Here is a 12,500-nt window from a genome sequence, read left to right as displayed (position 1 = left end):
AGCCTCTTACGCCTGAGGCACGTGACACGATTAATAAACATCCTTCTCCAATTTTATTACAGACTCTGAATATAAATCACAGATAGTTAATATTTAGCCAGAATAAAACAGTACACGGTGTTAACAAAGCAATAATCCTCAGGAACACAGAACTCCTGTTGGAATTTACAGAAACACAGATAATTAAAGTAACATGAAATCTTAAAACTTAAAACACTGCTGGGAAAATCTGGCCAAAGACTTGAATTTGTTGATTCAATAAATCAATAATACATCATACTTTTTATCTGTTTATAGTTACATCTTATGGCATGTCTGTGAAACAAGGTTATAGCAGCTATAAACTCTCTCCCTCTCTCTCTCTCTGTCCGTTTCTCTCTGTCCATCTCTCTGTCCGTTTCTCTCTGTCCATCTCTCTCTCCGTCTCTCTCCCCCTCTCTCTGTCCGTCTCGCTCTCCTCGGCTCTCTCTGTCTGTCTCTCTCTCCTCGGCTCTCTCTGTCTGTCTCTCTCTCCTCGGCTCTCTCTGTCTGTCTCTCTCTCCTCGGCTCTCTCTGTCCGTCTCTCGCTCTCCTCGTCTCTCGCTCTCCTCGTCTCTCGCTGTCCGGCTCGCGCTGTCCGGCTCGCTCTCCTAGTCTCCGTCTCTCTCTGTCCGTCCGTCTCCGTCTCTCTCTGTCCGTCCGTCTCCGTCTCTCTCTGTCCGTCCGTCTCCGTCTCTCTCTGTCCGTCCGTCTCCGTCTCTCTCTGTCCGTCCGTCTCCGTCTCTCTCTGTCCGTCTCCCTGTCTCTCTCTCTCTCTCTTTGTCTCTCTCTGTCTGTCTCTGTCTGTCTCTCTCTTTTTCAATGTAAATAAGACAAAAACAAAATGAAATTGTGACGTCACGTTATCAAGAAACTGCAAAGAAGCGTAAACTCGTCTGTCCTGAAAAATGACATTTACAGCTTTACCTCTGCTTGTTACAATGCACTGATACACCGTTACTATAGAAACAACAGCAAAATACTGAGAGTCACAGATGCTGTCAAAGAAAACTAATCAACACCTCCTGACCAATTAGAAACCGAGACAGGAAGAGGACATGATCAGTGTGATGATGATGCTGATGATGATGTTCACACCTTGATGTGACGGTTCATGGCAGTAGACTGTGCCGCTCGTACGAGTCCCTCTAACTCCGCCCCGCTGTAGTTCTTGGTCCCGACAGCCAGCTCCTTGATGTCCACGTCGGCCCCCAGCATGTGGGACTGTCGCATTTTAGCTGTGTGGATGTTCAGGATCTGGACACGACCGGTCTCATCCGGCAGACCTGAAGACCACAAGCAGAAGAGGAAAGGAAGAAGAAGAAGCAGCGTCGGAGGAGGAGGAGGAGGAGGGAGTTACTGATGACATAATGTTGCTTTGATCTAGACAAGTTTCTGTTTATTTTGGTTTGTATGCGTTTGTCTACGGATACGTTCACAATACGGACCGCAGCAGACTTCTATTTAAATGTGTTTGTTTTTATCCCTAATGAACAAGTCTGAGGTGACTGTGGTGACTGTGGTGAGGAAAAACTCCCTTAGATGGAAGAGGAAGAAACCTTGAGAGGAACCAGACACAAAAGTGAACCTCATCCTCATTTGGGTGACACTGGAGGGTGTGATTATAAACTGTTATAAACACCAGAGAGTGTTATTATGAGTAATGTCCTTTCTACAGTCAGATACAGTCTGATAATTGTGTATTGATGAGGACGATGGTTAGGAGGTGGTTGTTGTAGGTGTAGTAATCTTTTCTCTCTAAAAACACAGTAAAATTCCTGACACCTTAATTATCCTCGGTATCCGTTTGACCGTATACGAGTGTGGAGGATGAAACACGGTGGATTGTCAGGAAAATGGCTGTGAAATGGTCTGTTAATTAAAAAAAAAAATAATTGAAAAATAAAGTTGAACTATTCTACATTGAAGGAGTGTCTAAGAACCTTTACAAGCATCTCTGACCTTACCCCCCACCCCCCTTTCTCAAGAGGGTGCCAATAATTCTGTAATCCAACTTTTTTTTGTTTCTGACTAACATCAGGGTTCTTGTAAAAGCCAATCAAATTAAATACGACGACACCGTCCCGTCCCGAGAGGCGTCAGATCTCACCGATTTCCATCTTGACCTCCAGTCTTCCAGGTCTGAGCAGAGCTTCGTCGATCAGGTCGGGTCGATTAGTCATGCCTGAAACAGACACGTTCGGAGAGATCGTAAACGAAGAAGATCCGAACCGGAGACCCTGATCTTCTGGAATCGGACGGTTAGTGCTCACCTATAACCAGGATGTTGTTGAGTTGCTCAACGCCGTCGATTTTAGACAGCAGCTGGTTGACGACGGTGTCGTGGACGCCGGTGCTGCCCGCCATGCTGCCTCGCTGCTTGCAAATGGCATCGATCTCGTCAAAAATTATGATATGCAGGCCACTGTTGGCTCCCAGCTAAAAAAAAAAATAAAAATAAAAAAATAAAACATATGAAAAAAAAAAAGTCTTCCATCTATCCATCTTTAAACAGACGCCGATGCCGCGGCGCGATAATGCTTCGATCTATCCAGCTCTTTCACCTCCACTCTGCTCAAACACATCAGCTTTACAGCTCATAATCCACTAACTTACAAACCAACAATGTTCATGAGGTTTTATAGCCGCACTGCATTCCAAAAAATCAGCACCGTGAATACGTCAGCACTAGTGACCCGCGGGTCGGGTTGGGGCGGGTAAAATAAAATTGTCACTTTACTGCGGGGCGGGTTGGGGCGGGTCAATAAAAGCAAAATATAAAAAAAAAATATTTTGGAATATATATTTTTATATTTTATGTGCTTCTTTGATAAGGTTACAATACGTAGGCCTACATAGCAACGTAACTTGCGTGATGACCCCAAATCTTTGGCTTCGCGTCATGAAAGCGCCAATCAGCTCCCGCCACAGCCACAACAATAAAACAGATAGTTAAAATGGAAGACGAAGTGCGAGTGAAATTAAGGTCGGGAATTTACAAAATCCGAAGAAAAGAAGGTCAATCTGCAAAATCTAATGTTTGGGAACGGTTCTCAGAAATTGTTGCAGCAGGAGACAACAGCAGTATCGCCCACTTCCAGCATGTCAAGGCATATTTGTGGGGGGGTCTAAGAAAAAGGACGACACGTCTCAAAATATTACCGCTTTTACCAGCACATGTCAAGTCCGAGGTTCCAGCTGTGCTGGCCGGGTGCTCGAGGCTAGGCGAAATAGATTAAATCCAGGTACAGTGGATGCAATTCTTTTTTTGCACAGTGAACGTAAAAACGTTAAATGAACATTTCCGTGTGTTAAATAAAACAAAAGTTCAGTGTTTATGTAGCATAGGCTGTAAACTGTATGCCTATGTGTTTATTTATAGGTCTTCTATAGAGATAATTACAAACGATGCTTTGTAAATGTTGAAAATGTTTATATTTTGGTGTTAATATGACCATGCTGGTTTCTATGGTGAAATAAAACCTGCTTTCATTTACATTACAATGCGTCTATTTAATGGTCGTGGGTGAGGGGCGGGGTGGGGCGTAAAAATAAAAAACAGTGGCGCGGGGCGGGCTGGGGCGGGCCAATAATGTCATAAAAGCGGGACCCGCGGGTTGGAAAAAAACCCGACCCGCGCATCACTAGTCAGCACTAATACTAACTTAAAGCGGTGAACGAGTGTGTCTGATAAACTGTTAACTACATGACCGGAAACTCCACCGCACCCGTGTGTACGTCTGAGCGACGGCAGAAACGTAGGTAGGTCTTTAGCAGAGGCGACGTTTTGGTGATTAACGTGTCACACAGACCTGCGGCGAGCGTGTGGAGCTCGGGGCTCGGCGTGGCCTCACACAGACCAACGATCTCATTAGGAGGTGAGGAGTGATTCCGTCTCTAACACGCACACTCAGACTACGACATCGCCGCCCTTACCTCCAACATCCTGGTCACAAAAACACTGAATATAAGCTGCAGACTTCTAACATGAGTGTCAAGGATCTCCAGGTGGCTCAGTGAAGCAGATTAACTGACTGATTTCCTGTTAGAGAAAAATGACAAAAGGTGTTTGTAATGATAAAAAAGTATGAGATGTTCTTTAATCCATTTATATCCAAAACACAGTCTGGGGGAAAAACCCTAAACCCTTCTGTCCAGAAGCACTGACACTGGAGACTCCTTCCATAAACAATCAGAAACAATTTTGTATTCGTTAATCGTAAATAATGTAAACCGTCCACTTTTACCTTCTAAACAACCGAGAACGCTCGATGCTACAAAGCTTAATATTTATCCGTGTCAATCTGACAAAATAACAAGGATTCCACTGTTCTATACAGACAAAGAGGTGAAGCTTTCAGAGGCTGAAGCACAACTGTCGACAGGAGCAAATGGTGTAAAATCGGTGTGTTTTGTTTTAAATCATTGACATAAAGCATATTTAACATTCGATGCTAACATTCGATGTTAATAATCCACAAAGCTCCGTGTTTACACCAGATACACAGGAGTGGAGTGTGTGTTTATATGTGCGAATGTGACTCGGCGATTGTGTAAACAGGCTCTTGTGCGACTCGGCTCTAATGTGGCTCGCCTCTCGACTGACTCTGCGCTCGACTCTCGACTGACTCTGCGCTCGACTCTCGACTGACTCTGCGCTCGCCTCTCGACTGACTCTGCGCTCGCCTCTCGACTGACTCTGCGCTCGCCTCTCGACTGACTCTGCGCTCGCCTCTCGACTGACTCTGCGCTCGACTCTCGACTGACTCTGCGCTCGACTCTCGACTGACTCTGCGCTCGACTCTCGACTGACTCTGCGCTCGACTCTCGACTGACTCTGCGCTCGACTCTCGACTGACTCTGCGCTCGACTCTCGACTGACTCTGCGCTCGACTCTCGACTGACTCTGCGCTCGACTCTCGACTGACTCTGCGCTCGACTCTCGACTGACTCTGCGCTCGACTCTCGACTGACTCTGCGCTCGACTCTCGACTGACTCTGCGCTCTCACCCTTTTCTGCTCATCCTCTGCATCAGCAAACAGTTTCCTGATGTTGGCCTCTGACTCTCCTACATATTTGTTGAGGATCTCGGGGCCGTTGACCACCTTGGGCTCTCTGGCGTTCAGCATCTTTCCAATCTGACGTGCCATCAGTGTCTTACCGCAGCCAGGAGGCCCGAACAGCAGAATACCTTTAACATGCTTACAACCTGGAGAGAGAGAGAGAGAGAGAGAGAGAGAGAGAGAGAGAGAGAGAGAGAGAGAGAGAGAGAGAGAGAGAATTCAAAAGACTAAATGAAGAAACGTATCTATGGATCCTGTGTACTATTATTATTTTCTGGCCTCCTTATTGAAATAGAAAAGCTGTTACTATAGAAACAAGAACATAAATGAATATAAATATTTACAGCTGTTCTTGTCAGTAGAGAAAATCAATCCCAATCTCTCGACCAATCAGATTTGAGAGTTTGAACGCTAAATGATGCTTCGTAATAAAATCAGTGAGAAAACTCTGGCATTAAAGGGATTGTTTTTATTTGGCAGATAAAACCCCACAGAGCAAATTTCCCATGTGAGTGTTTTCACAGTTGCGAGTGGAGGGCGGAGTCTGAGCGTACGCCAACACTATTCTCAGACCGTGTGTGGTTTTTGGCCCACAGCAGCTGGCGGTTGCCATTTTCACAGCACAGGGAGGCTGTAGATAAGCAGGAGTCCAGTGATGGGAATCAACGCAGCCATTTACACCCGCTGACAGACGCCGCACTACTGGGATCGTCACGGGTTCATCTCTCGTCTCGGCCGCGCTACGCACGCTGACCTTTAGGGTGACGGGAGTTAGAGTTAAAGCGCAGCGTTCTGCTGCAGGTCTCAGACGCTGTGTGACAGCCACGCCCGAGCAGCTCTCAGCACCTGGCCTCCATAACACACCCCAATTACACGCTCACCTTTACGCTATCAGGAGCCGCCATCTCATTAAAGCAGGCATCTGCTGGAGCAAGGGGGCAACTCCCACCACCCACAAAGGTCACCACACAACACACACACACACACACACGTGTGTAGAACCATGATGCCCTTTAAGCTCTGAGGTATTTAATAAAACATAAACCCAACCGATACATTCCCTAAGTGTCATAACTCTAAATAAAATCATCTGAACAGCAGATACGTACCAACACAACACAACACAACACAACACAACACAACACAACACGGTCAAATGCTCCACTCTGATTGGTTAGAATATGTGTGAAACTTGTTTTGTATAACCGGCTGTAACACAAGTGACCGGTTTATATTAATGTGCTCACATTCTGCTGTTATAATGCAAGTGACAACAGGAACAAACTTGTTTCGTGTGTGGTGCAACATTCAGTGTAACAATAAAGGGATGAAAAGAACAGTGTTGTTCTTTAATAAGGAAACATTGTACACACAGACACACAGACACACACACACACACTAACACAAAGGCAAACAGAGACCCACACACAGACAGAGACTCACACACACAGACACACACACACAGACAGAGACCCACACACACACACACACACACAGACAGACACACGCAGACAGACAGAGACAGACAGACAGACAGACAGACAGAGACAGACACACACACACACACACACACACACACACACACACAGACAGACACACACACAGACAGACACACACACAGACAGACACAGACACAGACAGACACAGACACACAGACACACAGACACACAGACACAGTCTGGTCGACATCTGTGCAGAGTGACAGAATGCTGGTGAGTTGATAACGCGATCTGAACGACTCACCCATCTGCTCCACAATATCTGGAGGGAAAACGCGCGAGGCAAAGGCTCTGCGGAAGATGTCAGAGAATTCCTTATCCAGGCCTCCGATTCCCATCCGCTCGAAGTTCCAGTCAGGGTTAATGATGGACTGTCGTGTGCCTCTAGACTTGGCCTTGCCTGTGGAGGAAACAAGTAAAAGCCTGATTATTGTCCACATTTAATGAGGAGACACTGACCGAAACTACATCTGTGTAACAGCACTGCCATCTTGTGGTGGAGTTCAGCAATTACACAATTCACATTTACACAGTGTAAATAGCACAAGGTGTATTTACAAAACCTAAAAGAAAATACAGAGCAGGAAGTGACAAAGGTGTGTGTGTGTGTGTGTGTGTGTGTGTGTGTGTATGTGTGTGTTTTCAGGATAAACACTAACCAATCAGGATGATGGAGGAACTCTCTGCCTTTTCAAAAATCACCTGACTGTTACCGTGCAACAAGCCGATCTCGATCTGCAGATACGGTGAGAAAACAAACCAAACAAAAACACTTCTACTTACACATTTACTTACATTATACACAGTAGTACATACAGTTCTAAATAATTAAAGTAAACAAAATTCCACGTCTGATACGGATCTCCAACACTACTATTAAAAAAAACCTTTTAATAAACCTTTCATTCATTCATTCATCTTCTACCGCTTATCTGAACTACCTCGGGTCACGGGGAGCCTGTGCCTATCTCAGGCGTCATCGGGCATCAAGGCAGGATACACCCTGGACGGAGTGCCAACCCATCGCAGGGCACACACACACACACACACTCTCATTCACTCACACAATCACACACTAGGGACAATTTTCCAGAGATGCCAATCAACCTACCATGCATGTCTTTGGACCGGGGGAGGAAACCGGAGTACCCGGAGGAAACCCCCGAGGCACGGGGAGAACATGCAAACTCCACACACACAAGGTGGAGGCGGGAATCGAACCCCGAGCCTGGAGGTGTGAGGCGAACGTGCTAACCACTAAGCCACCGTGCCACCTATAAACCTTTCCAATAGCTACAAATGAAATTTCATTCAATGTTAAACCAAAACAGCCACTTTATAGTTAAAGATAGATATATATATACATACACACACACATATACATATACACACACATACACGCACACACACATACATACATATAATATACACATATAATATATAATAATTTATTTTTAAATAGTCACTTTACGGTATAATAAAATTGTAGGATTTTCATTTCCCTTACAAAAAAATAAAAGTCTATTTCCCCTTTGTCCAGGTATCTCAGAAGCAAAAGAACCACAAGTTATTATGGTAAAAATACATAAGCAGAATGTAAAAACATAATTGAGCTACTTCGTGTTTAATGATTATTTATCAGATTTTTGCAGGATTTAAATAGTAATTCTTCTGAAACATTTCTTTTCCTAATGAAAGAATATGGCAATAATCTGACTTCTTCAGGAGAAAGTATTTTGTTTATGAGGCGATGGTAATTGATTTTAGTAAAAATAAATAAATAAACAAATAAATAAATAAATAAAATTAAAAAAAACATTTATAATTATTCAAAACATTTTGGGCTTTTTTTTCTAGGACTTTTTTATTTAATGTTTGCTTAATTATTATTTTATTTATTTATTTATTTATTTTTGGAGCATGATGATTTATGGTAATTATTCAAAATGTTTGTCTTTTCTAGGTCCGTAGATCCGATCGCTGTATTCTGAAGGGTTCTGGTCATGTTTCATTTTATTTTCAACTCAATTTTTAATATTAAAATAACTCACTCAAAGTGCAGCGATCTTTTTGTACGAGTAAAATCAATTTTCAGGATTTTCTCTTGTATCCTGTATTTTCTCAAAAGTAATCGATTTTTTCATCTCCTTTTTTAAAAAGGTCCTGAACACGAGAGCGGAGGATCTGACAGATTTGTGGTCGTGGTGGAGCTCAGAGATACCTTGTTTTTCTTGCTGGAGCTCTCGCCCTTCAGGATGCCGGGATCCATCGCCTCCATGTCTTTAATTACCAGGAGGAAGAGCTTGTCACAGAAGCTTAACACAAACTAAGAGGGGAAAAACAAAGCGATAAACTAAAGTATCTCTACATAAACATTACGACTTTATGCAGTAACTCCTCTTCATCATCTCTTTCTCGCTCTCTTCTTTACCTGCTGGCCCAAGCAGAACGCCTGGGAGTTAAAACTCTGAATGAACTCGATGGCCATCTTGTCCGAGTCGTAAGAGTTGCTGTCTGCGTTCTTCTTCTGCAGGAAGTCAATTTCCAGACTCACAGTTCCGACGTACTGCTTGGACGGATCGAAGTTGTAAATGCTGACTAAAAAAAAAAAAAACAGACGAAACATGTTTGTGATCCGGTGTGCAGTAAATGTGAGTAAATTTAAACCTCAAATCACATCAAGATCTTCAGTGATGTGAGTTAGGAAGTAGTTTCTGTAATGGAGCGGCCATTCTGAATACCTGGAATTAGTCTTTAGCATAGAAATGCCACGGTGAGTCGTGAGGTATTTTAGCCTTGTAGCTGCTGTACAAAGTTAACGACATTAAAGACAAGAATTTGGACATTGATTACATTCTGGTGGGAGGGAATGTTGAATTTTCTGCCATTTTGAAGGAAAGGAATGTTTCATTTTTTCTCACCATTTATAGGAGCTTTTTACACCTGGTCACTTCATGTGTTTTCTGTGATCAGATATCTATCCGATGGTAAAAAGACCAGGTCTAAATGCCCTCCGAAACGTTTTGGAGACGGATATAAATCCGACGGTACAAACCACTTCAGGAGGTGGTCTGGGACGTGTTTCAGATGAAACTGGACAGGTGTAAATGAATGTGGTTGTTCAAGCCACATACGTCAGCGCTGTACTCCTCCCAAACGGAACTACGTCACTCAGGTGATCTTTGTCTCGTTGGGTCTTAAAACGCGCTGCTGCCGCCAGCGAAAATGCAGCAAACAGTAAACACTGTTTTTTGTAGCATAAACGTTGTAACGAGTTTTTTCGTCTTCTTTTTGATTGCGTTCTGAAAACCGCATACACAAAAGCGTGTTCTATTTCCACCCCGGAAATGAGGTAAAATATATTAGCATTTTGGGTGGGAGTAGAAAGATCGGATCGATATCCGATTCGCCGAGACGCATTTATGTGGCCTAATGTAAATGGAACAGTTTTAACAAATCAGCTAGCTATCGGATCAGAGAAAACACATGAAGTGACCGGGTGTAAAAAGACCCTTAGGAAGACGGCATGTTGAATTTTCCCGCCATTTTTTAAAAAGAGTAAACATTTCATTTCCACACCAATCTGGGAGACAGTCGCAAAATTTTCCGCAATTTTCGGGGAAGGAAGCCTTTATTTTGCCGTCATTTTTAGGGAGGAAGAAAACATTTACATTTTCCTGCCGTTTTTAAGGTGACGAGGAAATGTTGAGTTTTCCCGCCATTTTTTTTTTTTTAAGACAGTGGACATTTAATTTTCCACCATTTTTAATAAAGAGGATACATTTAATTTTACACCAATTTGGGGCACTAGCGCAACATTTTTCCGTCAATTTAAGGGGAGGGAACGTTTAATTTTCTTGTATTTTACACGGAGGGATCGATTCATTTTCCCACCAATTTGGGGGAAGGGCATGAATCATTTCTGGATTTTTACCTTCCACATCCTGATTGAGGGAGAGACCTGCCCATTTCCTCTGGAGGACAAAAAAAAAAGAAGAATTAGTTTAACAGAAGTGTGTTACAAGAGAGATAATACACAAAGATTCATCCCCTGAAACTCACAAAGAGGTGGAACTTTCTCTTAGACGCCGTTGTACAGCAAAAACGTTTGGGTCCGCAACAAGATTTTACTTGCTTGTACGTAACTGACGTCATTAGCGTTCGTTCCTAGCGACACTCTTCGTGAGGTTCTAGGATTAAACGTTCTTATTTATTTCTGTTTATTGTATGAGAGTCTATGCTGTCGCTCGGTGTGTTAGAGTAAACATGATGCTGTAAAACAGGGTCAGAGTGAGAAAGTGCTACAGTACTGTACTGTACCTGAGAGGTCTGGCATCCTGTCACGTTTACACACAGGACAAGAAGCAGGTAAAAAAAAAAAAAAAGACGTAACACACAAAGAGAGATCAGAAACACAATCGAGGAAACAACAGACAACACGCTTCTTCGTGAGATACGATTAGTGCGATTGTATGAATTAATAAATGAGTCTCACACGTCGGGTGTCTGCTGGGGGTCTCGGATTAAAACGAATACTTATGTGACTTAACATGGCGTTTAAAACCGCAGTCAGCTAATTATCATAGGAATATATAAACTGGAGCACAGTATAACATTAAAAAAGAGACTAAAATTAAATCATTGAAAGGACCTACAGACACCTGAACAAGAAACACGTGCAGTTTTGTGTTTACACTTTTATTATTAGAATGTTGTGTATATTATAAATTTTTTGTACACTTTTATACATTACATATAGTGTATAGTGTTGTGTGTGTAAGCAGTGAATGTGTAGTGTGTGTGTTTGGTATATGTGGCATATATAGTGCATGTATGTGTGTGTGTGTGTGTGGGTGTAAATGTTTGGTCTATGTGGCATACATAGTGCATGTATGTGTGTGCGTGTGTGTGTGTGTGAGTGAGTGTGAGCGGGTGTAGGTGTTTGGTCTATGTGGCATACATAGTGCATGTATGTGTGCGTGTGTGTGTGTGTGTGAGTGTGAGTAGGTGTTTGGTCTATGTGGCATGCATAGTGGGTGTTTATGCACGTGTGAGGGATGCATGTGTAGTGTGTGTAGTTTTTGTTTACTCACCATATGTGTGTAGAGTGTTGTGTGTGCAGTGTGTGCATATGTCTGGTCTGTGTGGCATGCATAGTGCGTGTATGTGTGTGGGGGGATTCATGTGTAGTGTATGTTTGCGTGCGCGTGAGCGGGTGTAGGTGTTTGGTCTATGTGGCATACATAGTGCATGTATGTGTGTGTGTGTGTGTGTGTGTGTGTGTGTGTGTGTAGGTGTTTGGTCTATGTGGCATGCATAGTGGGTGTTTATGCGTGTGTGGGGGATGCATCTGTAGTGTGTGTAGTTTTTGTTTACTCACCATATGTGTGTAGAGTGTTGTGTGTGCAGTGTGTGCAAAGTGTGTGTCGTATGTGCGTAGTCTGTGTCTGCATTTGTGTGTGTTTGCGTGTGTTTGTGTGCGCAATGTGTGTGCATATGTCTGGTCTGTGTGGCATGCATAGTGCGTGTATGTGTGTGGGGGGATTCATGTGTAGTGTATGTGTGCGTGCGTGTGTGTGCGCGTGTGTGTCGTACCTGTGGTAAGCTGAAGGCGAGGGTTCCAGGCACCACGCTCTGATACGTCCTCACAGTGAAGACGTACTTGTGTGTGGGCGTGGTCCTGATCATCACGTGCCTGTGATATTAGAAATGAGCTCATGGTGTCAAATGACTTGAGAAGTGAGTTCTAACAGCTATAACACTACATAAGTTTATTATACTCACTGTCCTGACTTATAGTCCTTCTCATTGGCTACCACACAGTTGGTCAGCGAGAGTTCGTCAGTCGGACATCGTGCCGCTTGCATGGTCTGTAAAGAACATCCGAAACTTTAACGTCACCAAACACACACCCCAGAT

General features: G+C 43.5%; 1 protein-coding gene across 1 annotated transcript in view; it reads right to left on the bottom strand.

Annotated features, from left to right (window-relative positions):
* Positions 1-12,500, bottom strand: part of nsfb (N-ethylmaleimide-sensitive factor b) — a 28,225-nt gene that overhangs the window by 13,584 nt on the left and 2,141 nt on the right. Inside the window, exons 2-12 of the mRNA XM_060894458.1 lie at positions 12,366-12,451; positions 12,177-12,276; positions 10,516-10,555; positions 9,013-9,179; positions 8,803-8,907; positions 7,241-7,316; positions 6,826-6,981; positions 5,029-5,228; positions 2,292-2,457; positions 2,129-2,203; positions 1,117-1,304 (exon numbers count right to left, since the gene is read on the bottom strand). Of these exons, the coding sequence (XP_060750441.1) occupies positions 1,117-1,304; positions 2,129-2,203; positions 2,292-2,457; positions 5,029-5,228; positions 6,826-6,981; positions 7,241-7,316; positions 8,803-8,907; positions 9,013-9,179; positions 10,516-10,555; positions 12,177-12,276; positions 12,366-12,451 (1,359 nt within the window). The remainder of the gene's footprint in view (positions 1-1,116; positions 1,305-2,128; positions 2,204-2,291; positions 2,458-5,028; positions 5,229-6,825; positions 6,982-7,240; positions 7,317-8,802; positions 8,908-9,012; positions 9,180-10,515; positions 10,556-12,176; positions 12,277-12,365; positions 12,452-12,500) is intronic.

The sequence above is a fragment of the Tachysurus vachellii genome, chromosome 2 (assembly GCF_030014155.1).
Source record: "Tachysurus vachellii isolate PV-2020 chromosome 2, HZAU_Pvac_v1, whole genome shotgun sequence".
NCBI lineage: Eukaryota > Metazoa > Chordata > Actinopteri > Siluriformes > Bagridae > Tachysurus > Tachysurus vachellii.
This window is presented reverse-complemented; position numbering and strand designations above follow the sequence as displayed.